Genomic DNA, 27945 nt, shown 5'->3' with positions numbered 1-27945 from the left:
TACCATCTGCTCCATCTTCACATTCTAGAAGTTTAATTCAGCTCAACTCCTATAAACTCTCCTTACTGGAAAGTACAAATCTGTCCATCACCAAGCAATAGTCTTGAGCATTTTAAGGCAGTCTGGGATTTGGAAATTATTTACTTTACCTCAAGTCATGATGTATAATGAAATGAATTTCTCTTAATTGTTAGAATATATCATAAGAAGGTTACTGAATGCTTATGTGGCAAGAATTTCTTAACCTTTTTGGTAGTAAAAGAAAAGCTTACATAGAAGTTGTATATAATAACAAAGTTGGTTTTATAGAGAGACAATAGAGAGCGAAGTTGCTCTACGATTGTCCATGTAGAATTCCAACCACCTCAACATTCATACTTCTTTCAGTTCTCAACATAGATCTTACATGTTCACTGTATGTAAACTGTGGCCAAAATACACATTTCTGTTCCTTATGCTACTCATGGATGCCAAAGTTTAGTTTAAGGCTTTTTTAAAAAATGTAGCACTCTATAAGAAATATATTATAATTCAGCTCTCAGTGAAATATCATTTCTAATCTTCCCTGTTAATAAAAAAGTGAATTAATTTTTCACCTACTAATTTTAGAGAAAGTTAGAAAAAAGAAAAAGGAAATGACTTACCTCTAAATATGACTTCAAATAAAGGAGCTTAACTAACAGCTTACTACAATTTAACAAAAAAGTAGAATTTAACATAACTGAATTTATTTTCATATCCTATTTAAGGATTATTTGTCATTGAAGTTGATAAAATAAGTTCATTTTTAAGTTCTGTTATTTCTAAGGCAGTCTCATGATATGGCTCTGGGGATCAAGTATATGGTTAAAGCCATAATAGACTACCAAATGACATACAAAAGATTTTGTGAACATTTTATGTTTGCTTTAGAAGGCTGGTCTATTAAACCTGTGACAATTTTATTTATTTAAGAGAATAAACAAGAAGATCAATGGTATTAGTCCATCCTTACATTGGTTAAGAAACTATTTATGAGTTGTATATAGAAATCTACCAAGTGTTATTAATGTGTATAATTCTTATTTTTTAATGTAGTTGGGACCACGAAAGTGGTTAGTTTATATATGTGCCTCAAATGCCTTAAGTGGATACCTATTAAAAGGTATACAAAATAGAAATAGTACTGTATATTTTCAAAAATTTTAAATAAACACAAAGAATATATAGGTATACATATTATAATTTCAAAGTCAACACTAGCACAGAATGGTTTCCTATCGAAGTACATACTAGGATACTTCCTATTTCAACACATGCACCTACAAACACATAGCCATGCACATAACCTTGTTTTCTGCCACTTGCAAGAAAGTTAGAATATACAATATAGTACACTGTTTCAACTTAAATCATATTGGCAAATTAATGAAGATGGCATCAAAAAATTCTGATCTAAGAAATCAAAATACAGGAAGATAATTATTCCATAGATTAAAAACACTGAAGACTGATGGGAAGTTAAGATTTAAACTGTCTGTCCCAGTGATCTTGAAAGACAGAGAAGAGACCGGATTGGCTGTAAACACTTGGAATGCTCTGTTTGGCAATTAGGACTTTTGTCATCTAGCAATCCAGGCCAGAGACTCAGACCATCGATGCTGCAGATTGCAGAGAAATGGTATAGCTGGGGGCAGTTCTCCGCAAGGCGGGGGGCGCCGATGGAGATCTTGAGGCCCATCTGGATGGGAGACGGCGATTTGCTGGTCTAGCAGGTCGGGAAAATCCTTTTCCAGGTGAAGATTTCATTGCCATGGATTCCTAAGAGACAAAGGAAGACATTTATCTCACTATACAAGCACCAACAATAGGCTTACTGTGTTACGGATCCCAACTACAGGGTTAATGTGTTAGCATTTTTATAAGCAAGTAAAAGCATCAATAACTAAAGAAGGCAATTGTCTAATATTTGTGGCCTTAAACGTTTTTGCTTTTTTTAAAACAAAATTTTAACGTTTATTCATTTTTGAGAGACAGAGAGGACAGAACGTGAGCAGGAGAGGGGCAGAGAGAGAAGAAGACAGAATTCAAAGCAGGCTCCAGGCTCTGAGCTGTCAGTACAGAGCCTGACGCGGGGCTTGAATTCATTGACCATGAGATCATGACCTGAGCTGAAGTTGGACACTCAACTGACGGAGCCACCCAGACACTCCTGTGGTCTTTAATGTTTTAATTAAAGCAACTCACTTTTAATATGGAATATGACATTTGATAATCTTGTAGATCTTTTTACATTGCCAAATTTTAATACAACTGATCTCTTTTTACAATGAAGAGTTCAGGATTCAAAAGCTTATGTTAGACAAATTTGATGATGGAGCCCTAAATGTTTCTTAGAGGGGTATTAGGATGTAAGATAATAATTTATAGGAGAAACTGTGCTCATTTATGTCAAGTTTTTGGCACTTTCAGAAATCATAAGCAAAAGGCACACATTGATGCTTTTTACCAAGAGCTGCTATTACTATTTCTCAAGTTTCAAAATTATCATTAAAATATTTTAAACTATAATTTTATTGTAAATGCTAATAAACAATCAATATATTGGACATTATCTGATGACTTAAACCATTTCCTTCCCTTCCCTTTCTTTTCTTTCATTTCTTCCTTTCTATTTTAATGGCAGAAAAACATTCTTAGACCCTTGCAATTAAAACAAATTCAAGTGCCTGGGTGCCTCAGTCGGTTAAGTGTCAGACATCAGCTCAGGTCATGATCTTGCAGTTTCTGGTTTCGAGCCGCATGTCAGGCTCTGTGTTGACAGCTCAGCCTGGAGCCTGCTTTGGATTCTGTGTCTCCCCCTCTCTCTACCCGTCCCCCACTCACATTTTGTCTCTCTCTCAAAAATAAACATTAAAATTTTTCAAAATTATTTTTTAAAAATTTTAAAAAGTTCAAAAGGGTGCCTGGGTGGCTCACTCAGTTAAGTGTCCAGCCAGCTTCAACTCAGGTCATGATCTCTCAGTTTGTGAGTTTGAGCCCTGCACTGGGGTTGCAGAGCCTGCTTGGGATTCTCTGTCCCTCTCTCTCTCTGCTATTCCTCCACTGGCGTTCTCTCTCTCTAAAATGAATAAACATTTAAAAAAAATTTTTTTTACAGCTTCCATGACACATTTTATACCAAAGTAATATTACTGAGCTTCTTAACAAAGCCTGAGTTCTTTCAGCTGAGATGGGTAGTGAGGAGGGCCTCTATTTCTATACAATAATCTGCATTTCCTTTTTCTCTCTTTGGAATCTTTTTTTTTTTTTTTTTTTCAGGTTTCCTCCAGCAGCAGGGTGGAGGTGGGAATGAAGAACTACTCTTAAGAATCTATACTATAGGACTCCTCCCAAATTCTGAACCAGTGCAAAAATGTAGTGGATGAATATTTGGCTAGTTATTTTATACATGTTTCCATTTGCCATCTGAAGCTATCGGGCTTTCCAGGTATTTATGGGCTCAACTAAAACACAGAGAAATACAAAAGCAGGGTAATTATTTGTACTTTGTACAAACGGGCAAGGTTTCTGACAAAATAGATAAAAACTAATATTTTTATTTATTTATTTTATTTTTATTTTTAAATGTTTTATTTTTATTTTTATTTTTGAGCTCACCACCCTAAGATCAAGACCTGAGGTGAGATCAAGAGTCAGACGGTTAATCAACTGAACCACTCAGGCGCCCCCAAACTGATATTTTTATGGGTTTGAAAGCCATATAAAAATAATTTTTTACACCAGAAGTAGGCAACCTGCATAGCTTAAAACTATACTGCATATACACTGCACTTTGCGAAACTAGAATTTTTCAAAGCATTAGTGAATGAAAACAATATGTATGTCACCATGTAACTTTTTGTAAATTATGCATAAAAAGGGACTATTGGAGAGCTCATTTTTATAAATACAAATCTTTTCAACCACTTTTTCTCCTATACCTAACAAGGAATATATTCTTTTGCAAACAAACTGGAACAAAGATAGAATAACAGTTCATTTAAATACTTATTTTGGGGGAGCAATTTTCATGGTAAGGATTTACACAAATAAGAATGACCTTAAAAGTTTTTAAGTTATAATATCATTTTATTTACATGTACTGCCTTTCTGCTCCACAAAAAAGAAAATTTTATGAGGCACTGTTTTATGATGTGTTATACCCATAGTCACATTCATGTGACTAATCCCATGAGAAGGAAGATAAATCAAATGCTGGCAATGACTGAACCAATCATAGCCAGTAAGTGAAAAGTTATTTGAAAAATATTTGCAATACTGTTTTGTTAAAAATATAAAAACTTTAGAAGAATAAAATTCTGTAAACCAATCCATGAGCATTTAAGACTATTCCCAATCTTAAAAACTGTATTTTAAGAAGTTCGTGTTGAGTTACAGTCCTAAGGTTTATACTTATTCAAAAGTAAAGGGTTGAGAAGTTAAGAAGATGCCAGAGTATTTGCCTACATTCTATTTATATAAATGGGCAGTTGACTGAGCTTTGAGCCACTGTTTAATATGGACACAGTTCTACCAACATATGTTAATGGCTTTCTCACCTCTGTTACCTTTTTCCAATCTGCTCGTCGTTTAACTTGCTGTGCTCCACACATAGTTGTCTTTTGCTGAAGCTCTTGTTCTAATTGAAGTATTTCTAAATGCTGACTTAATGTGGACCCACCACTGACATCAGAATTACATCTGGTCCAATTATCCTGGAAGCATTGAGAATTTTGCAGTGTGGGCCCTGTTGACGTCTCATAGGTTTTCAGCAGCTTTTCCACAACACCATAATTTGACCTAGGATCAGCTGATCTTGGCCGGCCAGACAAATTACTTGGTCTCCAGTCATGCTCTTGGAGCATACTCCGATAACTGCTAGGACTCATGTGTTCCTGCATTTGTCTGATGAGACCTGTTGTGGTTTTTTTGGTGGGATTATCAGGCACATTTTCTCTGGGCATGGGCACGTGGGCACTAGTTTTCAGAACATCAGACACATTGTCATTTTCTGATATGTTACCTGTATGAGTAATTAAGGTATCACAGGACTTAAGATCTTCAGATGATTCTGAGTAGCTTTGATTTTGCTGTATTGCCTGACAATTTCTATCTGTTCTAAATACAATTCTGTTAAATTCATCAGTCTTTGCTGCCAGCTTTTCATTCCTAGTTGTCCTCTTAAAGCCACAACCGAAACTTCTAAGTGACCCATTGCTCTCTGTCGCTGAGGAGCTATAGTCACTGCTTACACGAAGAAGAGGATGAGATTTAGCAGGATGATCTGGAATCACCTTTTCACATTTTGCCTTTTTGGGAGTAAAGCACGTTTTCTGAAACCACAATGTAGAGGGACTATTTTTTGCACTGATCCCTGTGTCATATGACCACATGCTAAGTCCAACATTTTCATCACATGCATGCTGGTTATCTATTTTGGTTTTGGGTGCCAATGAAGGGAACATGGTACCATCTTTCAAAGTCTTCCTTTCATTTAGACACAGCATAGGCATCTCCTTGTGCCTCAAAAGGAAATCAGGACTGCAGTCCCTTTCACCTTGTCCCTCTTGGGCCACGTGGCTGTTGTGTTCTAAACTTTCCTTCAAACTTTCCCGAGCTTGTTCAGAATATGAGCTGGGAAAATTTCGAGATGTGCTTCTTGGAGGAGGAACTGGTGGAATTTCATTTCTTTGCAGATCAGTTGTATCAAATTCACATTTTTTCATAGAATTGTTTTGCAGCACATTGGAACAGCTCAGATTCTTTGTATTTTTCTGCTTTTCTTTTTCTAAATCGATTGGAAGAATGCCCTGGCCATCAGTGATCATGTGGTCTCTGTGAGGCATATGAATTACATTTGGCATTTCCTGAAGAAAAGAATCTGACTTCATTCTAAACAATTATAAAACAAGATACATTAGTGATAACTTTATTTAGGACAAGTTCTCAAAAGAAACCATGACATAAACCATGAATTTCTGCTGTAAGAAAAGGACTCACAACTTCCTCAAACAGCATTTTCGTATAAATTCTCTAGTCAAAACCCCAAGTCCATTTACTATAGGATCAAACCCACCTCTTAATGCTGCACTCACAGTGTACATGCTCTGACCCAAACTATCTTTCCTTTGTATTCTCAAACTGCTTCTTACACTTAGACTAGACTGTGTCGTCTCTTGAGTGTTGGCTACTGGGATTTCCATGTCTATGGGTTCTCTCCAGCCATTGCCTTACAGCTGCTCTACCTGTTCAGTTCCTATTCATTACATCACATGAGCTCAAGTTTCTTCTTTTGACTTTGAAATGACATTCTAAGCTAAGAAGTATGACAGAAATCTGAATAAAAGTTCAGTGAAACATAAGTAGTACCAAATGGGAGATGTCATTTAGGTTTGAAACAGAAGTAAGAATTTTTTTGATGAGTAAAGGGCATATAAGGCAAAGCGAGCCACAATAAAAATAGGGTGGCTCTTCAAGGAATAGGGAATAGTTTGGTATGGATGGATCATAAAGCGAGTGTGGAGGATGAAAGAAACATTAGATTAAATTGTAATGTATCTGAATTACATACTAAGGATTTTGAAACTTTTTCTAAAGTGTATGGAGTAGCAAGGAGAGCTTTATACCAGGTGTGATTTGTAAAAGAAAATTGACAGGTGAGCCTTTTCTAAGTTTAATCAAAACAAAAAAAACAAATATAAATTCACAAATTAAAGTTAATTGATCATACTAATAAATATAGATCATATTTCTATCTCTTCACTTGTAAAGTATTATGAAATAGATTACAGTAAAGTGTAGATAAATACTCATTAATAGAGAATGGTAGCTAAAAGTTAAATGGGGAGGTAGAGGGAAAAATTGTGTATAAAACATGGTTGAATAAGAAAATCTATTATAAGTCAACACAAAAATTCTTTCCGAGCTTCTTAACACTAAAGGAAAATATGGATACACACTGCTGTTGCTTTCTAAGGAAAGCACGCTCCCTCATTATGAGATAAATATTGATCCTAGAACAATCTGTCTTTACTTACCTTATAGAGCATTCCAATTTAGTGTTTAATTTGGTGAAATTTACTTTCACAATTGTATAGGTGCTTCTAAACTGAAACAGCTTTTGAAAATATCATTATATATGTTTGTACACATATTTACAATATGTTGTGTTGAGAATTATATATGCTTCCATTATATACATAATAAATGCGGACAAACAAATGACCTTTAGGTATAAAAATGCTGCAGTAGAACATCATTATATAATTAAAATTCCGCATTGTTAAATCTGACATGCTTTGTAGGTGTATTTAATTACCCAGCTATATATTCTTCCAATGGCCAAACACTCAAAAGGAAAAAGAACTACATTAGAAGATACTTGTTAATTTATTATGCATACTATATCTTCACCCAAATACCAAAAGAGTATAGTATTCCTAAAAGTCAAATTACAAAGAGAATGAGATTTGGTTTAAAAGTTAGTAAACAGAGATATATTCAATTAAGGTTTTTATTTTCTTTTTCTTTTTTTTTTAAATGTTTTATTTATTTCTAGGAGAGAGAGAGAGAGACAGCGTGAGCAGGGGAGGGTCAGAGAGAGAGGGAGTCACAGACTGAAACAGGCTCCAGGCTCTGAGCTGGCAGTCAGCACAGAGCCCGACGCGGGGCTCGAACCCACGAACCGCGAGATCATGACCCAAGCAAAAGTCGGACGCTTAACCGACTAAGCCACCCAGGCGCCCCAAGGTTTTTATTTTCTATCTAAAATAACACGTTTTAATAACTCATTGTTAATTCTTACTAGCAAAGTGTAAGGAGGAGGCAGTTGGGATTCATTAACTGAAAACAATATTTTTCTTTATTTCCTGATATAAAATAATCATAGATGTACCAGCCTACCTTCTGTGGTTAGACCGCTTTCGGATTTCCTCTTGAAAGCTGCATAATTCTTCACTAACTTTGGCAAGTTCCTCCAGAGCCTTTATACAGATAAGCAATAGCATGTTAGCACTTTGAGATGTAAATATTTCTTTAGAAACAGTTCTAGGCCAATCCCAGTCCTACTTACTGTGTTAAGGGCTCCAGAACAGCTCGTGCCCTCTACCTTGGAAGTCTTCAGGCCAGGGCAGGCCTCACATGCTTTTTGGTTATCTGTGGCCAAAGGATCCATAAACCCTACTTTTGATTTTTTTGATGCTTTTTGTTCCTTACACATTTGATTTCCTTCATGGAGTAAGCTCTGCTCTGTTTTATTTTCTTTTTCCAGACCATCCCTGTGATTCATCCCTGTAAATTTGCACTGTCCTGAATTGGGGTAATTTGGAGAAGTTTCCACCGCTTTATCTTGAATCGCTTTCTCACGATCATGATCAAGGATCTTAGCACGTTCATTCATGTTGATTTTCCTCCGAAGCTTTACTTCATGGCAAAGCTGTAAGGAAAACAAAGATAAAACTTTTTCTCTCCCTAATTTCTTTTGTCAATTTTTTTGATACAAAGCACACTATTTTGAGTTTTCTTTGCTAGATCATGACACACTCCTCTGGGGTATTACTGTTCATGCATCTGAGTGGTGCTTCTAAAATGTGATTAGCCAGAACAACTTCGATGAACCATAAAGATTAGTTTTAGTAAGTCAAGGTATGGATGGCAATTTCTGTATCTTTGTGTAGAAATCAACTCATCAAAAATTTTAAAAAATTTGTATCTATATAAACATGTCATTATGATGTGAAGCACTGTTACCAAGTTGGAAGGTCCTGAATCAATTACTGGTCATGCTCTCTAACTGTTTTCAGAGAAAATCAAGAGTTTAACTGACATTAAAGTGATGTTTTAAAAATACATGAAACGGGGCGCCTGGGTGGCCCAGTCGGTTATGTCCGACTTCGGCTCAGGTCATGATCTCACAGTTTGTGGGTTCGAGCATCCGGCTCTGTGCTGACAGCTAACTCAGAGCCTGGAGCCTGTTTCAGATTCTGTGTCTCCCTCTCTCTCTGAGCTTCCCCTGCATACGCTGTCTGTCTCTCTCTCTCAGAAATAAATAAAAACATTTTAAAAAACCAAAAATTAAAATGCATGATTCTACTTGTATGCCAAATAGTTGACAATATCATGTGGATATTGTGAAATCAAAAGATATTTCCTTTGGAAGTTGGGTTCATGTTACTGAGATATTACTAGGTATTACTGAGATTCTTTTTTTAATGGCAAGCCTATACACATTTAAAAAAAGATTTTTCACCCTTATTAAAGCAAATATTACCCTGTTCTATGTGATATTAGAATTCCAGTACTTTATCATCTATCAGTCTATGTTTAAGTGATTTCTTTTTTTTTCTTTTTAAATTAAATTTTAAATTTAAATTCTTTTTATTTAAATCTAACTTAGTTAACAAATAGTGTAATAATGATTTCAGGAGTAGTATTTCTTTTTTGTAACATTTATTTTTAAGAGAGAGAGCATACTAGTCATACTCACTAACTGCTTTTGGAGAAAAGCAAGAATTTAACTGATGTTAATGCTTAAAAATACATGATTCCACTTGTATGCCAACTTCAAGTGTCTAAATAGTTGACAATATCATATAGTATGTCAGTTCATTTCATTCCCTAAGTGGATATTGTGAAATCAAAAGATGTTTCCTTTGGAAGTTATGTTGGTGTTACTGATGTATTTACTACGTATTACTGAGTTTTTTAATGGCAGGCCTATACACATTTGAAAAAGATTTCTCACCCTGATTAAAACAAATGTGACCCTGTTCTATGTGATATTAGAATTCTAAGGCTTTATCATCTATCAGTCTATGTTAGAGTGGATCCCAAATGATTTTTTTAATGTTTATTTTTTTAATGTTTATTTTTGAAAGAGAGAGTGTGAGAGGGGCAGAGGGAGAGGGGTACAAAGGATCTGAAGTGGGCTCTGTGCTGACAGCAGAGAGTCCGACACGGGGCTCGGACTCACAAACTGTGAGATCATGACCTGAGACAAAGTTGGACACTCAACCAACTGAGCCACCCAGGTGTCCCAATCCCAAATTATTTCTTGATGAAAGTTTAGTTTAATCTGTAGGCATGAACTCACTCACCCCTAATTAGAGGAAATAAGTGGCTTTCTCCTCAGGGTTGCGTTGTGGGAAAGCTTGACTATTTTATTTTATTTTATTTTTTTTAATTTTTTTTAATGTTTTATTTATTTCTAGGAGAGTGAGAGAGACAGTGTGAACAGGGGAGGGTCAGAGAGAGAGGGAGTGACAGACTCTGATACAGGCTCCATGCTCTGAGCTGGCAGTCAGCACAGAGCCCGATGCGGGGCTCGAACCCACGAACCGCGAGATCATGACCCGAGCGAAAGTCGGACGCTTAACCGACTAAGCCACCCAGGCACACCAAAGCTTGACTATTTTAAAGGATTCTGTTAGATAACCTTTGAAGCAAATGACTACATTTTACAGCCACAACCTGTATCTACAGACATCTTTTATTCAAGGAATATAATAACAGATTTATTGCTGCTCAATATTTACCCAAATCTCAGATGGAGGAAGCACTAAACATAGTTGATGTCTGAAGGATATGCAGTACATTTATTTCTACAGATACCTACATATCTATCATTGGATGATCTCAGGATAACATCAAATGACAGCCATGATTCAATTGTTTTGGGCCTCATGAAATATTTGTTCTGAGCTATTGTGAGCCTTATGATTTTGGCTGATCTTGAGAGATACCATAAGAAGCAACCCACAGAAGTACATATTAAATTTAAGGATGCATGCTTATAGTGACATTGTCCTTTTTTTGAGGAGCTATGATTGAAAAACAAAATTACTTTAGTTTCAAAATCAGGGACAAAAGTGTTATTCCTGGGAAATATGTTTGCTTTTGTGTTCTAAATATTGGGAAATATGTATTTGGTAATTTTTCCATTAGTTACTGGAAAGACTAGCTGCATGCAATTCATGTAAAATCCTCCTGTCTTCATCTCTCTTTTTTTTTTTAATTTTGAAATACTTTACCTTACATGACATTTTATATCCCATCTTAAATTCCCTTCAGATTTAAGTGAGGTATGGAGAACCAAATAATATAATGCTATTGATGAAAAACAAATTTATTTTGTATAAGGAAATCTGTGTTATTTCATACCCAAAAACTTGTCAATGGTTATCTGATTATTTGAAAAAAGGCAACAAACAAGAAAAATTGCAACATCATTAAAAACTAATTCCCAGGTAACTGGAACTTCTATCTGAATTAGTCCAGATTTCAAATGATTCAAGTATATAGATAGCAAATGGTTTTGCAATAGTAAATGCAATGACAGTGGATAGTAACTGAGCAAAGGATCATTAATATGCAATGCTGGAACCTCTCACTAGAAGATATCACTTGGTGGGGTGCTTGGGTGGCTCAGTTGTCTCAGTCAGTTAAATGTTAAGCATCCGATTTCGGTTCAGGTCATGATCTCACAGCCCATGAGTTCGAGCGCTGTGTCAAGATCTGTACAGACAGCTCAGAGCCTGGAGCCTGCTTCAGATTCTGTGTCTCCCTCTCTCTCTGCCCCTCCCCCACTAGCACTCTGTCTGTCTCTCAAAACTAAAATAAAAACATAAAAAAAATTAATAAAAAAAGGAAGATATCACTTGGAATCACCAAGGTTACATGTGCACATTTGGGAATCTACAATTCTCTAGTACATGACTTAATAACTTGTGTTGGAATTAATACACAGAGGGGCGCCTGGGTGGCTTAGTCGGTTAAGCGTCCGACTTTCGCTTGGGTCATGATCTCGCGGTTCGTGGGTTCGAGCCCCGCGTCGGGCTCTGTGCTGACTGCCAGCTCAGAGCCTGGAGCCTGTTTCAGTCTGTGACTCCCTCTCTCTCTGACCCTCCCCTGCTCACGCTGTCTCTCTCTCTCTCTCTCCTAAGAAATAAATAAAACATTAAAAAAAAAAATACACAGAACTTAGTTATATATGCTAAACAAATACAGTCTGTTATGCTTGTGTTATGTTATACAATCTTTTCAAGTGTTGATGTTTAATTTTAGTTTTAAAAAAGTCTTGCTTCTCTGTGACATATGAAAATACTGAAAATACTTTCCTCTTGTCTGCATCAAAAAATTTTTTTACCCCCATCTGTGGCCTATAAGATGAGTATATATATATTTTTTGAGTAGGCTGCACACACAGTGCAGAGCCCAAGGTGGGGATCAAACTCATGACTCTGAGATCAAGACCTGAGCCAAGATCAAGAGTTGACTGCCCAACCAACAGAGCCATTCAGGCACTCCAAGATGGGTATATTAAAATTACATTTTTTTTTATTTTTATTTATTTCTAGGAGAGAGAGAGAGAGAGACAGTGTGAGCAGGGGAAGGTCAGAGAGAGAGGGAGCCACAGACTGAAACAGGCTGCAGGCTCCGAGCTGGCAGTCAGCACAGAGCCCGACGCGGGGCTCGAACCCACGAACCGCGAGAACGTGACCTAAGCGAAAGTCGGATACTTAACCAACTAAGCCACCCAGGCGCCCCTATTAAAATTACATTATCACAGGTTACAAAGCTGGAAGTAGAAAAATATATATTAATATGATAAGGGGAGCACAATGTTAGTATCAGGTATTAAAAAGCATTGTCTATGGGTCTTCTGGGGTAAGCACATTATCCAAACATATCCCCAGTAATGGAGCTGTATATTTCAGATAGCTTACAGTTACTATTCAAGATAAAGAAAAAAAAATATTACACCTTTATATCTCCCTGATGCAGAAAGGAACAGCATTTCTACAAAGTATCATCCTATGTTTAAAATGTGTTTAATGCCTGCTAATCAAAAAGGGTAATATTTACCATAGACAGAATTTACAGAATTGTCAGAGTAATTATATGACCTTAAAATATTTAACCAGAGAGCAGATCATTTTAGTTACGTGGCTTAAACAATTGACTACACTAGTCCCGACTCCTTTGAATTTTTTTGCTTTGATGCTAGAATTATCTGAATGTTACTAACTGGCCTTCCAAACCTTTGGGAACCAATGACCATGATTTCAGGATTCTGTTTGGAATTCTGGATTCTGATTTGACTTAGACATCTCCTTGTTGATGCAATCTTAGTCTTTAGGTAAGGAGTTGAGAGTAAGCAAAACATATTTTCTAAACTTTAGAGGTATGAGCAGTGGAGTCTCCTTTTAATATAACCATGCACTACCTACATGCTCTCTCAGTTCTGTGTTAGAGAAACAGTTTAATAGCTACTCTTTTTAATTCTTCCTTGTAGCATGCCAATTTATATTTTATTCACAGCCAACTACATGGCTGTTAATGAGAAAAATATTTGCACTATAAACACATAAAGCATCATGTGTTTGATTGCCTATGAACAAAGGTCAAAGAGTCGGTTAAAAATAATCACTTTAGTAATGTGCACAAACCATATTATATCACGATGTCACTAGAAGAAAGCAAGATAAGTATAAATAATTTTCAGTTGAAACAAGCTTAAAAATACATCAATGTAAATACTTAAAGGAAATATTCCAGGGCCAACAAGCTGAGGGATGGTTAATGGTGATAAAACGGCTATTTGTATCAGAGTCATGGCATGTCGTTTTTCATAACCCCTTTCCTAACAAATGTGCCAATAAATGTGTCCCATCTTGCCAGAATAAATATCACATCCACTGCCATTTTCTGTTTGATATATGGCACTCCTTTTGATTATACTGAACTATCTAATATGTAATTTCCTTTAGTAGATATCATTCATAAATCATCTCAAGAAAGATCTGTATTTTAATGCCCAATTGTAATTTTGCTAATATATGTTCCACCAGTTATGCCTTTCTTAGATTTTCCTCCTGGACCCTGTGTTTGAAAACTCATGCAAAACACATACCTCACTTTTGATACCAAGGCACTTTAGCCAAGGAATAAATTGATATACTTTAGAATGACATTTTAAGTTCTTAATTTTCATGCAGGGCTACAACAAAGCATAGTCCCTTGGATACCACTGGATAAGGTTCTGCTATTTTTGATCCAGCAAATGTCATTGAGACATGCATTCTTTAGGCAGAATAAGGAAAATAGAAATAGTTTCCAATACAACAAATTTGAAACAGAATTTTTATTCTCAGCTTTAAGGTTCAATATATTCAAAACAAATCAACTTGTACCTCTTCTATCTTCTTCTGCATGATTTTCCATTGACTCTCCCATTCCTTTCTTTCACTGTCAAACTGGTCCAGTAATTCCATCTTTTCCTTGTGCCAGTCAGTCTCTGTGTTCTCCCATTGCTTATGCAGGTCCATGGCAACCGTGTGAGTGTTAGTGAAGGGTATTTCTGCTTGTCTCTGCCTTCTTAACTGTTTCTTGAAAGCTTGGAGTTGTTTTATTTGAAGCAGTCTCACTTGCCTTTAAAATAAAGCCTAATATAAACATAACAAGAAAGAGTTCCAAATCCATTTGCTTTTTGAAAACACGTTATCATCTTATTAAGAGCCATGACATAAACAAACTATAAGAATACTATCCTTAAAAGAAGAGAGGAGATGATTAACAATCTGCTTAAAAAGAACTAGCACAGTCAAAAAGTCAGTTTTGTTCAAAGGCTTTTTCTCCCCTTTCCGAAATCAGACAGCAAAATTAAATACATACTTGAAATGTAAGCATTCTTTTAACTAACTAATCTAAAGATGGAATTAATTTTGTGACTAAGAGTGGTGGTATGAAATTCAACTGTATGGTCATTATCTACACAATTGTGGTAGATTCTACTGCAACAGAATTAGTCCTGTTTTGATGTAACCAGATTATATGTTTCTACGAATTAAAGTGCTGAAACGGTGTTGGACTACAGTCTCAATTTTATATTCAGAGTTCAAGCCCATGCCAAATGGGATTATTGTATTAATAAGAAACCCGAGTTGGTAGTCGATCTGGAACTGATGTATCAGCAAAAAAAAAAAAAAGACAAACTAAATCATAAAAATATCTTTATTATTTTACTTCATCAAGTAAAATGTAAAAACAGCAAAGTTATCCTGGGAACCACATGTTAAAATTCATCTCTCTTTTTCTTTGAATGGACCATATATTCAAATCTGTTTAGGCTAACGAATACAGAGCACTGAAAAAAACAGCTTGCTCATTTTGCAAGGAAATCCTTGATCACCTCAAGCAGTGACTGAAATAGATTTCTAGCATTTAGGGTATGTGTATTTAGCATTTGAAGATGTGATTTAAAATACCAGATTGGTAACTCTGTTGTAAGTCATCTAAAATTTCTGAGATTTAGTTTATTTATGTTAAAGTGGAAGATACAGGTTTATTAGAAAGATTAAATGACATATGGCATACGAGATAGTCTGAAAAACTTAAACATCTTCCATCAGATACTGGTCTGATCTCTACTAAAAATAATTTTTATTAAGAAAGTCATATGGGGTGCCTGGTTGGCTGGGTCAGTGGAGCAGACGACTCTTGATCTTGGGGTCATGAGTTCAAGTTGGGTGTAGAGCATACTTAAAAAAAAAAAAAAAAGATGTAGAGCTTTATTAGTGGGTATAAAAGCATATTTAAGATGTTTAAACCACCATCTAAGATAATTATGTCTATTAAAAGTCTGTATCTTCAGGTTTCTAGGCCATGACTGAAATGTGTTAATTTACCAGGTGGCGGCTTATGCTAATTACAAGAAAAGTGCCCCCAGGGTCTATAGCTGCTTGGTTCCTGGTGCTGTGGAATGAAGCCGACACAACCAGGCAGCAAGCCCCATTTTTTGGTGCAGAAGATGGCTGCATATTTCGTGTCCCAAATATAAGATAAACATTGAAGATTAATTTTACTTTTATCAGACTGTTCTGAACATGCACATCCAAGTGGTAAACTGTTCCAAACATAGTTTTGAGCTGCAATCTATCAATGAATTATAACAGACTAATAAGGATAAAAAATGTCAGTGCTTTATGAGGGCTCACCCTTCAAAAACAGCCTAAAAATATTGAGATCTACATTGTTATTCTTCTCTTAAACTATTTCCCACAGACGCATTGGTCCTTTTTACCTACTTCTTTGACACTCACAATACTATGACTACTCCAGTCAAGAAAAAGAAGTAATTTCAGATTTAGCCACTTAAGATGCTATCATGTCTCATTTTATCCACTTAGCCATGCTTTTTTTCTAATCTCATTTTCCATCTTCTCTGTTACCCTTCCTTTGGCTACCTCCCACACCAATGAGCCAGGGACCACATGTACCTGCCATTGCCAATGCAAGTTGCCCAAAATAAATACATCAATGCCAAAATGAAGATAGTAAAGAATATACGTGATTTTGTCTTCTGTTTGTTTTGGAGACTCTGTCATTAATCTTGATTACCTAGTAATCTTTTAAGTTTGTCTAATAACTATATTCACAGGAAATGCCGACAGTGCTTATTTTTAGACTGGTAGACTGCTTTAAAACTATATGTAATTAACTGTGAGCTGAAACTGCGTTGCTCAACAGCAGATCCTTAACACTAGGATTTCTTAGGAAGAGTGGAGTGAGCAGTTTAAGACCTCAAGAGATAGTTGCAAATGAACCAAGGAAATGAGAGGAAAAAAAAAATACTTCTTTCAAGCTAGCTGGAAAAGAGGTGCTATGACTGTCTATATTTCATCCTGTCTTTAAGCACTAGAAATGTTCAGAAATCATAAAATTTATCCGACAGTTATGTAGCAAATGGCTCCAATTTTTCTTTCTATTGCTAATTCTTCTAGAACCACTTCCAGACCAGAGTTAATAGAGTTAAAAGATGCCAGACTCTTTCTCTTTTCTTTACTTCTTCTTTTTTATAATCTACCTGAAGGTCATCCAGGAAAACTCTAACTCAGGCTTGCTGCCTGTAACAGCACTATACATGAACCCAGGTAATGTTCCCAAAGCAGACAGAATCCTGCACTTAACTGCTAAGAGCCACTCATCACTTACTACGGAGAAGAGCCAATCCGCAGAGCTTCCCCTTTCCAGGGCCAGACCCATATCTAGTGCCAGGAAATGTAATGGTTATGGATCAAAACCAAGCCTTTGAAAGAAAATTCCTATAGAGCAATGTCTGTGCCAAGTTTTGTGGGAGGATTTATTTTGCCTTCCTAGCATCGATATCTCATCATAAATGTCAAATACAATATGACTGAATTTATTGCTTTCTCCTCCAAAAATAAAATGGGGTCCATAGAGTCATTGTGAGGATTACATGAACAAAAGAGAGAGAATGCTTAATAAAGGTCTCTCACATCGCTTTGAATCATAGTGGGTGCTCAATAAATGCCTATTCCTTGGTTTCTCCCTTCTGTCCTTCCCCCTTTTTATTTTCCTTCCTCCCTCCCTCCTTCCTTGCCTTCGATTGTCCTTCTTTATGTTTTCTTTCTCTTGAATAAAACTGAAGATTTTCACTTTTATTTAGTTGGGAAAAATTAACAGAAGCAAATCTAATTGTGTGAACTCTCATGTTTTCAATGACTTTCTTTTGCTCTAGTTATTTAAGTATTTTAGGATACATGGCAAGTTGAATATTCAGAAAATGTTTTATTATTAGTAAAGATTTGGATAGATAAATCTATATAAAACTGATTTATTATAATTCTCCTTAAATATTAAAAAATCAACTCATGGGGCAACTTTGGGGGGACATAATGTTCTACGATGAGAAGTTATGGGGTAAAGTGGTTCAGCAGATTCTAAAACTCAATTTCACTGCTCTCTACTGATGTAAATACAAAAGTTCCCTTTGTTCCTAGTTGTCATTCTTTTTCGCCCACAGATATTGGCATCTATGTGGGAGAGAAGGAAGGATTTCTGCTATCTGTATCCCTCCTTGTGTCTCTATCAATTCCCTCCATGCAGAATTTCATTCAGAATAAAAATTTATTAGAGCAACTGTAGCAGGGCAGAGTGAGCTGCAATACTCAGTCACACGCACGTTCTTCTCTCAACAACTCCACAGTAGCATTAGACAATCCATGTAACCTACTTCCAAGCTCCTGAGGCCAAAAGCCAGAATTGCTGGGATGTGAGTGGGCTGCATGAGTAAGGTGATGGGAGGAAGATAGTTCTGCTTTACCTTGTGCCCTACCAGCAAGCAGCATTTAAGAGCAACACAGGAGTCTCACAATAAATTATCTTAATTTCCCAAATTAGCCTCAGTTTGATCATGGGAACACTTCTTTGAGGAGTGTCCCATTCTTACTACTCTTGGGTCAGTACCCTTTTAACCACCTTCTCTCCAACTGGAAACCAGACGAGAGCCAAACAAACGAACCAGCGTTACGGGAGCTGAGTCTCGCTACTTCTCTCTTCTGAGATTTTTGTTCAGAGTATTTGTTTCTTGCTCTCTGGTCTCCTTTTTCTAAACATACTACTTTTCAGATCATCAGAGGTTTTTAATTTGTAGAAGGTTACAAATGACTGCAGGCATGCTACACACAGGGCTCTCTAGGACCAAAGGTGCTTCGCTTCTCCTTAACTTTGAGGGATTAGGAATTCCAATGCCTATACCCGCCAGAGTTATGCACCACTTGCCTCCAAGATTCTCTATTCTCCAGCTCATTCTCCAGGCTATCATTCGTTTGCATACTTTCAGCTTAACAGACCTTATTCCTCGCCTATTGTTTCACTAGCAAATGCGCCTTTCCAAAGACAACCATGATTTGCTTTGATTGCAAGGCAAAAAGGAATTTTTTTATTGCTATTTCTTGCTATTTCAACATGTTCCTCATGTTCCAAAAGGGTCAAAGAGATACGACTACATGTAAGTCTGAAGAAATACTTTTTGCTTTCTCATTTTATTACCCTCTTCTTCCTTGTTTTTCCCCAGTTATACACTCAAACTAGAAAACATCCAACACATACGTGTACTGATTTTACCTCTCTTATGAAAGAAAAGCTTTGAAAGAAACTTTAAGTATCCAAAATTAATTCACTTAAACAATAGAAGATGAGGTGATAAGGTCCTCTTCTAATGACAGATTAGTCAATTATTAATGGCACACACTTCCACTAAAATTACAGAAACACTCTGAGGTAGTGAGCAAACCATCATCTTGAATGAGCTACATTTACTTTTTTTGTAATTTTCAAATACCAATAATCTCATTTGAACCATACTCGTAAACATAAGAAGTCTTTATCCTAATGAAAAACAGCATTCTAAAAAATATATTTAGTGAAATCCTACAGTACGAAAAGTGCTGTTCAAAATACTGAGAAGCAGTGCTTGAAAAACAGTTTCGGAGGGCGGATGTCATTGTCAGTCCAGAGTTGAGAAATCCACTCACTGCAGCTGGACCTTCTCTTCCCTGGGCGTCAGTAAAATCCGTTATGCACCCCGCCCCACTGTTTTTAAAGCCCAGACACAGACACTGAAACAGGCAGATGTTGAAATAATCCTGCACTTAAACAGTGCCCATAGTTTAAAACACATCAGCAGCAGCCCCTCTATATTTTGCCACAATGAATCACTTGATTTCAAACGGTTAGGAAGAAACCTACCTTTCAGCTCTGGGAAGAAATCCTATGAATGTTCCACCATTGGTCAATCTAGCAATGGAAGCATAGCTAGTTTTTTGTTTTTTTTTTTAAGACAAAATCTCAGCTCGGTGAATTTTGCTTCTTTGCAGGAAATGGGAATGCAAAATAGGTCCAACCATGCAACAGAGCGGTACTGACAAGTCCCTTTGAAACCTTCACTTTCACAAATCAAGAAGCTGCTCAGCTCAGTGTCACAGCAGCAGCTGAGACTCCTGTGACGTCAGTTACTTGGAGGCGGCCTTCAGGCCACTCTTCCAACCAGAGCTCTGTAACCTTAGAGCGGCTCATACTCTGGGTAAACAACTCCAGGTCCAGGACATTTTTAGCTTTTATAATGGAGCCCAGTATTTTCAAACTTGCCAAAAGGGCTGGTGTTAATATCACACAATGACAATGGCCAATTTTACATTTTATTTGAAAAAGTCGACTCCTTTTTTATAGTCAAGAATTATTTCCTTGCACACCCCTCTCCTTCCCTTTTGCAGCTAGAATCAGAATGCACTCTTCAGTGCCTTGAGAAGTTGGTGTCTGGATGTGGCATAACAACACGTGCAACAATCTTATATACATACATATATATAATATATACAATATACAGTATATATATACATATTATATATATACATATATGTAGATATAAGACATATTTAATCTCCAAAGATTGGTGAAAACGTATCAAACTTCCGTCTTTAAATAAAGTAAGAGTGGGGCATATATAAAGACCAGCCTCATACTCTTTGTGTTTCTATGACAGCTTGCTGTCTGTATCTACGATAATGATGTATTTCTGCCAGACGGAATCAGAGGCCATGGAGAAGAATAACACTCATTTTGGGAGGAAAAAAACCCAATGAGATACCCATGTGCTTGTTTTCAATTGAGGTGCACCGCAGCCTGAGTATATGGAGAGGCTCCCTAAACCATGGCCAAATCGATCTCTCCTAGAAATGCCAGGGAAGGTGCCTCTCTCCAGCAACATTTGCAGGTTGCACGTGAACTTGTACATGCATCCATCTGCTCGTGTTTGGTTTAACTGAGTTAAAGAAAGTGTCTAAAACAATTTTGTGTCTATTATAGCAAATAAGCCATTTAAAGGTTTAAGTACTAAGGTCTTTTCCTCACATCTGAAGAATTTCCTCTGTGTGATCATTAAAATGTTACATATTCACTTTCACATTATTTTTGCCTGCTTCCAGATGAATATTTCATGGGGACTTCAGAAGTTTAATTATAGTAACCTGCCCATGGTAGCACTTTAGTACATACAGTACAATTGAAGGAAATCATGCTCTGTGTTTTGAAAGCCTGGCATCACAATTTCAAAAGCAGTAACAGTAATAACAGTTATAGCAATAATAGTGGTTACTCATGGAGAGACAGCTCTCTGCAAAGCTCTGGGCTAAGTACTTGGTACATCTTTATCTTAGTTCACTCTCATAGCAAATATATCTATAGATATTATTACCCTGATCTTACTGATAAAACCATGGCTCACAGATGTCAAGTATCTTGCTGAAGTTCATAGAAAAACACCCATGTGGAGGAATAGGACTTGGAACTGGCTTTTCTTTTCTTTTTAAATTTTTAAAAATTTGTTTATTTGTTTTATGGATCAAAACCAAGCTTTTGAAAGAAAATTCCTATAGAGCAGTATCTAGGAGAGAGAGCAAGCACAAGCAGGGGAGGGACAGAGAGAAGGAGAGACCGAATCCCAAGCAGGCTCCACACCATCAACACAGAGCCTGATGCAAGGCTTGAACTCATGAACTGTGAGATCATGACTTGAGCTTGAGATCAAAAGTGAGATGCCTACAGACTGAGCCACCCAGGCACCCCAGAACTGGCTTTTCTAACTTGAGACGTGAGAATTTTGTCACAGAGATCTTGGTTTCAATTCTATTGCCACCATTTATCTGTGTGAATTTTCAAGTGTGTTTCTTCTGTAAAGGCATAATTATATTTACTTCATTAGGGAGTTGTAAGAGGATGAGGGGATACTTTTAGTGCCAGGCACAAAAAAGACGTTGGCTTATTTCTGCCTCTAACCTTACCAGGACAGGAGGATAATCCTGGGGTGGGGCAAGGGATTGCCCCAAAGCACCTCTACAGGATTATCTAATAACATTATTCCTCCTACACTATTTTCCATTCCAAATATCTTAATTTGCATGAGTCCTTTGTGAATCGAATCAAGACTTTTTAAAATCCTATCAGAACTTCAGATAATATGTAGCTAAGTATGGGAGAAATGATGTTGGGCTATACTCTATAATATCACTCAATAGTACCTATTCCAGTGGCCCCTTTCATGGAAGCCCCAGTAATTATTTATTGCAGGTGCTTCTATCTGCTTCTTGTCATGGTAAAGCCAACCTCAAATTATGCAGAGCCAAAAACTAGGGAGACTTTGACAAGAATTTCACTCCAAGTATACCACTTATTCTAGTCTTTACCAATTCTTTTTGTTGGAATACTTTTTTTGTATGTAGTAGCTTCAATTTCCAGGCTATATTATATACCCAGAAGATGAAGGCATACAAAGGCAATAAATATTCAGCCCAGGTGCTTTTGAATCTTTCCCCTAAAAACTTTTAAGAAAACTTTGAGAAACTACTGCATACTACTGGTATGCATGTAAAAGGAATGGATTAAAAAGACCTATGCTAGTGCATTCAGTCCTTTAGTGATATTCAGATATCTTAAAGTGCCTGACATTTTCAAGCAGCTGTCAGAATGACTGAAAACATTAAGGCAAAAGTGGAATTTGTTGTATAATCTAGATTACTTTTAAGCCATTTCAATATTTTTGCCTTCAAATATGAAACTGGCCCAAGTAATTGCTCTGTGTAGCAGAGAGAATTTGGAAGAATCATGCCTATCTGGTGACATGCTGGTCCTCTTTCAAAGTATAGCTAATAGGTAAGAACATGTATAAACTAATACTTAATGTAAAGTAAATGCAGCAACATGAACTGCTTCAGGAAACATAAAAGAAAATCCTGAAAAGGATTTGAAAAGGTCTACATGCATAATGATATTAGGCCACAAACTAAAACATTTTGGGAAGGGTGAGAGAGAAATATTGACTATATACATGTTTCGAGATGCAGGTGTTTCTAGATTTAGAGAATTTTAGAGCCAGAAAGAACCTCTGAAATCATCTAGCCAGCCCTCTCATTTTATAGCTGGGGAAAGAGGCCCTGATGTTAAGTCATCTGCTCAATATCACAGAGCCACTTGCTAGCAATGCCAGGAATAGAACTCTGGTCTTTTCATTCTTGGTGGAGTGCCTTGAAGTTTAAAATTCCAAGGAGTTCAAGGGAAGGGAACAGAACCCAGGGATAGGGGGCTGTGGCATGAGAGGTTGAATTCTGGACATGTCAACTTTTAAATGCAGTTTTCTGCTACATCCATACGAGGGAGATGACATTTCATCTTCCAAGTACAACATAGGAATCAAATAGCAGACTATTTACCTTGATGACTGCTCATCTAAAGAGGCCTATGTCTTGCGATAATATAAATCTTGGGTCAAAATCCAAAGACAAATGGATTTTATTTAGTGGTTGAAGGAAATCTGGGGATAAACACTCCAATTTTACCTTTAGCTGGCCAGTACACATATAGTTTATAGTTTGCATCTAAATGATGATCTTGAAGCATCACAAAGCAGTTATTTACTTAATCTCTTTATGCTGTGACAACTATGGCTGTGTACAAGGCTGGGTGGCTTCTAACTTCTTTGTTTAAAAATTTTTTATAGTTTATTTATTTTTGAGACAGAGAGAGACAGAGCATGAGTGGGGGAGGGACAGAGAGAGAAGGAGACACAAAATCCGAAACAGGCTCCAGGCTCTGACCTGTCAGCACAGAGCCTGTTGCAGGGCTCGAACCCATGAACAGTGAGATCCCACCTGAGTCGAAGTCGGATGCTTAACCGACTGAGCCACCCAGGTGCCCCTGACTTTTTGCTTGTATAGTTTTCTGTCCCTTTTCTTTTCCTCTTGAACCATATTTATCAGTTGAAAGGGTATAGCGCTTCTACTTACCTTGGCAAGGAGATGAAAAAAACTGGAAAAGAGATGACTGAAAAACTGAACTCATTCTAATGCATATTAAATTTTAGAGGCTCTTACACAGGTGATATATTTAAAATAATCCTTCCTTCTAGAATACTGCATGTTTTGCAATTTTCATAATACTTTATGATACAAGATCTCAGTTGCTTAGCAGGACTCTCTTGACTCTTAAATTATCTTCCATTCCTAGGGAGAGGTTTTGGGCACTCCAATTAGCATTCCATGTAACAAATATGTGTGAGCACCATCTCTGCGCTATGTATACTGTTGGACCCTAAGGCCCAGAAGAAGAATAAGACAAATCTTTGTTCATAGCAAGCTTGGTCAACTCTGAAGTTTCTTGAAATGTAACCTGTGGCATTGACTGCCCACATCCTGAGCAGCCCACGACCTTGAAATAAACTTACAAGCAAAAGCAGAGAGTCTCTCCTGGTAGTTCCCATTCCATCAAGGTGACCACAAACTTGTGGCACTCCCAGACTTGCTGGACACTGCAATCACTCAGAGAACTATCTTTAAAAAATTATGAAAGTTGGAACTTGCCCTCAGACACTGCAATCACTCAGAGAACTATCTTTAAAAAATTATGAAAGTTGGAACTTGCCCTCAGACCAATCAGGTCATCCAGGGATGAGGCCAGTGTTTCTTAATTTTTATAAAGTTCCACAGCTAATTCTGTCACATTTGATCCTGTGTTATTTTAGCCCTAGAATGACAGAGTTTGGATTTTCTGTTAGCAACAGAAATATAATTTTGATACTTATAAGAGTCTGTTTTGGTTTATAAAATTATAAGAGTCACACACAGAGTATTTATTACCCATGAAAGTTACATATTTAGATTGCCGTGTTTCAGTGAATGTGCTTATTTCCCCAGTGCCAGAATCATGGGTTGCTGGCTCTCTCTTCTATTCTGAGGGCTGGTGGCATGTCAACAGAGTTTTTAGCCAAGCAGATCTGTCATGGGGCTTATGTACAGGCATTTCCAGATGACAGAAATATTCAAAAGAAACAGTTTTAAACTATCTGTTCTTTTTGAGTACTGGTCTGTATTCTGAAGAAACAAAACAATAAAACATTTTAGAAGTATGGACTATTTAAAACTAGAGATAGATTTTGCTTACTGTTCTCAAATTAGTTATTAGCACCTCATTATATTATTTCCAGATTCTGGAGTTGGAACATTTTGATAATGATGACAACAAAATCTAAATAATAAAGGGACTGACTGTTCTAGGGCTATGTCTTCTTCTAGAAAAGGACCTTGGGAACGCCGGTCCACCACAAGAGGGCTGCCCTGAGCCACTTCTCTCTGGGAGGAAGTTCTAGCAGTAATGTGGGGCTGAGAGAGGCCATTTAGCCAGTATAATTTGAAGATACAGCAACAAGTCCCAACTCCCTCTTCTTTCCCCACCCACCTTCTCTGAGAGTTGCTAGCCTACTTATATCTTCTACCACAAATGTTCAATTTATCATCATTAGGTAGTAGCACTATATTTCCCGTTTGTGATTGTCTAATAAAATTTCATTGACAGAGGAAGCGGTTATATCTAGGCACATAAAAGAAGAGCTAGAACACAGAAGGGACTAGAAGGAACAAACAAATATAGGTAAGCTTTGACTGGAGCCTGGGAAAAGAATCTGTTTCACGAAACATGGAGTGGGGAGACAGGGGGAAGGTCAGAACGGGAAGCTGTATGGGTGGGTGCCCAGGTGAAAAGAAATGTGACATGATAGTGTGGGAAGGCTACAGTAAAAAATATAAAGACAGGGCTATAGACAGGGAGGCTGAAAGCCCCATTTCAGTGCAGCCTCGCCCCCATCCAAACAGAGCTCTCTACAGAGCCCCCAGACCCACAGCCACACCAAAGCCTCTCAGTAAGTCCACATGAGATGAAAACACTGTACCCACAAGGCCGTGCTTGCCCTGACACTATAGTCTTGTGTTGATGTTGTTGCCATTGAAATATTTTACACAGGAAGAGTCCCACGACTTCATTCTTATCTATTTTGAGTTTACCCCGCTTTTCTGAATCTATTCACTTTCTACAAATATCAGTACTTCAAACAAATAGCTGCTTAGGAAAAAATTATATTCCCTCTAAGGTGAGGATATGACTTGTTCTCCTGAAAAGCTTTCTCACTGCAAGATCTGTGAGTGAGATGATTGGTGACATCCAAGCCTGAGGGATCCTTACTTTCTGTCAACCACCTCCTTTGGCTGCTTCACTGTGGCTTTTCTCCCTACACGGAGTCTAAGCAGTTACAGTAATGCTAGACCCTCCATGCAGTGGCCCTGGGGCCTCAGCAGATACGCAATTCCCTTCAGAGACAGGAGCTCAGATTCCCGGGAGCCACCTAAAATCCGGAGTAAATTAATTTGGGTCACTTGTTAATTTCTTCCTCTGAAGTTTTAAATGACCGACTGAAACTGATATCTACATTACTCTATTTAAAAAGTTAAGCTCTGTTCTATCTATCCAGGAGTTCATGCTACAGAGGAAATGAGATGGATTGTGCAGAAGTTGCACATGTTCGTGAAAAAGAAGAAAGGGAATTATAAAGTAGATGCTAAATGAAGTTTTCTGACTAAGAAATAATAGACTCTATAAATCTCTTTGAAAAAACAAGCTCTTAAATTCTCTTCCCTTACTAAATCATTTGAAGCCAGTAGGCAAACTGATGCACTTCTCCCTGCTCCTCACACCCTCTTAATTTTCAATGCATAGGTTAAGGTAGGTACTTTCAACATGAACTTAAAAGAGCTAACTTGCTGACTTTCAAGGTACATTATGTTGGGCAATTTCAGAAAGAAACAAATGCCATTTGGCAGCCTTTGATAATCGCTTAATGCATCTTGTTTGTTAACATACATATTTAAGCAACTCAAAACACTCAGAAGGAAATAAAGAAAATAAAGAACACACTGTTTTTAGAATCAATCATTTCCAGAGCTCCATCTTTGGAGTATGCAGGATAAAAACTCCTGAAATGGTTGCATCATTTCTTTTTCTTTTTTTTTTTTTTTAAGTTTATTTATTTTGGGAGAGAGAGAGAGAAGAGGAGAACATGATCAGGAGAAAAGCAGAGACAGAAGGAGTGAGAAATAATCCCATGTAAGCTCTGAACATCAGCACAGAGTCCTATGTGGAGCTCAAACTCATGAACCACGAGTTCATGACCTGAATGGAAACCAAGAATCAGATGCTTAATTGACTGAGCCACTCAGACACCTCGTTGCACCATTTCTTTTTTTTTTTTAAGTATCATTTTCCGTTTTTTTTTTCAGGTTTTTTTTTTTTTTTTTTTTTTTTTTTTTTTTTTTTTTTTTTTATGTTTTATTTATTTCTAGGAGAGAGAGAGAGAGAGAGCATGAGTAAGGGAGAGTCAGAGAAAGAGGGAGTCATAGACTCTGAAACAGGCTCCAGGCTCTGAGCTGGCAGTCAACACAGAGCCCGACGCGGTGCTCGAACCCACGAACCGCGAGATCATGACCTAAGCGAAAGTCGGACACTTAACCGACTAAGCCACCCAGGCGCCCCTACCATTTCTTAATACTACAGGGGCGTTTGCATTTTATGAAGTGAATTTGGGTTCTAAACTTTTCTAAAAGGTTCTAATTTTAAAAGTTGTGCTATCCTCCATATTTAATATTTATTTCAGTATAACATAAAAACTTTTATTTACTTAATATATCTAAAAAAATACTAATAGCTCAAAAGAAAAATAATCAAAACAAAAGCAAAATATTATGAACTGAGATTGAATTCTGGTTTAGACAAATATTCAGAGAAACATTCTAAAACATAAGTCAAAAAAGTTACATGAATATTTTTTAAAAGGCTGAATAACTGCTAAAAATCACTAAGTAGATATTTACTTACATCACAGTAAAATTTATTTTATGAAATTTTGTGATTTTAAGGTATTGAGTTTTGATGGCACCCTATTTTGAAAGATAGAAAAACAAACAGCTATGAGCTAAAAGCCTTTTGTAATTTTAACAATGAAACTGAATAATCAGGAAATGTCAGCATACTTAAGTTTATTAAATATAAACATCTGAGATATACAATGAGGCTCTTTAGGACAGCACAGCCTGGATTAACAGTGGGCAGTGAAAGATGGAAATTTCTGAAATTTCTCCTTTTTTTTTTAAAGGGAATGTTACACCTGCTGCTCCTATTCTCTGATCAAGTGAAGTTCTAATAGTACTCGAAAGTCGTTCCTGGAAGTGTTTAAAAATTAACTCACAACTT

General features: G+C 36.9%; 2 protein-coding genes across 2 annotated transcripts in view; both read right to left on the bottom strand.

Annotated features, from left to right (window-relative positions):
* Positions 1-284: 284 nt before the first annotated feature.
* On the bottom strand, positions 285-27579 carry KIAA0408 (KIAA0408 ortholog). The gene is made up of 6 exons (XM_039255847.1): positions 27571-27579; positions 14211-14448; positions 8093-8455; positions 7924-8003; positions 4581-5913; positions 285-1800 (listed from the first exon to the last, which is right to left on the bottom strand). Coding segments are annotated over exons 1-6 (2190 nt in total). The 5' UTR covers positions 27573-27579; the 3' UTR covers positions 285-1626.
* Positions 24313-27945, bottom strand: part of SOGA3 (SOGA family member 3) — a 51309-nt gene continuing 47676 nt past the window's right edge. Inside the window, exon 7 of the mRNA XM_039255846.1 lies at positions 24313-24393. The gene's annotated coding sequence lies outside the window, so the exon portion shown is untranslated. The remainder of the gene's footprint in view (positions 24394-27945) is intronic.

This window comes from Hyaena hyaena, unplaced genomic scaffold (assembly GCF_003009895.1).
Source record: "Hyaena hyaena isolate Hyena2069 unplaced genomic scaffold, ASM300989v1 scaffold_549, whole genome shotgun sequence".
NCBI lineage: Eukaryota > Metazoa > Chordata > Mammalia > Carnivora > Hyaenidae > Hyaena > Hyaena hyaena.
The sequence above is the reverse complement of the archived record's forward strand: the minus strand, read 5'-3'. Positions and strand labels throughout refer to the sequence as shown.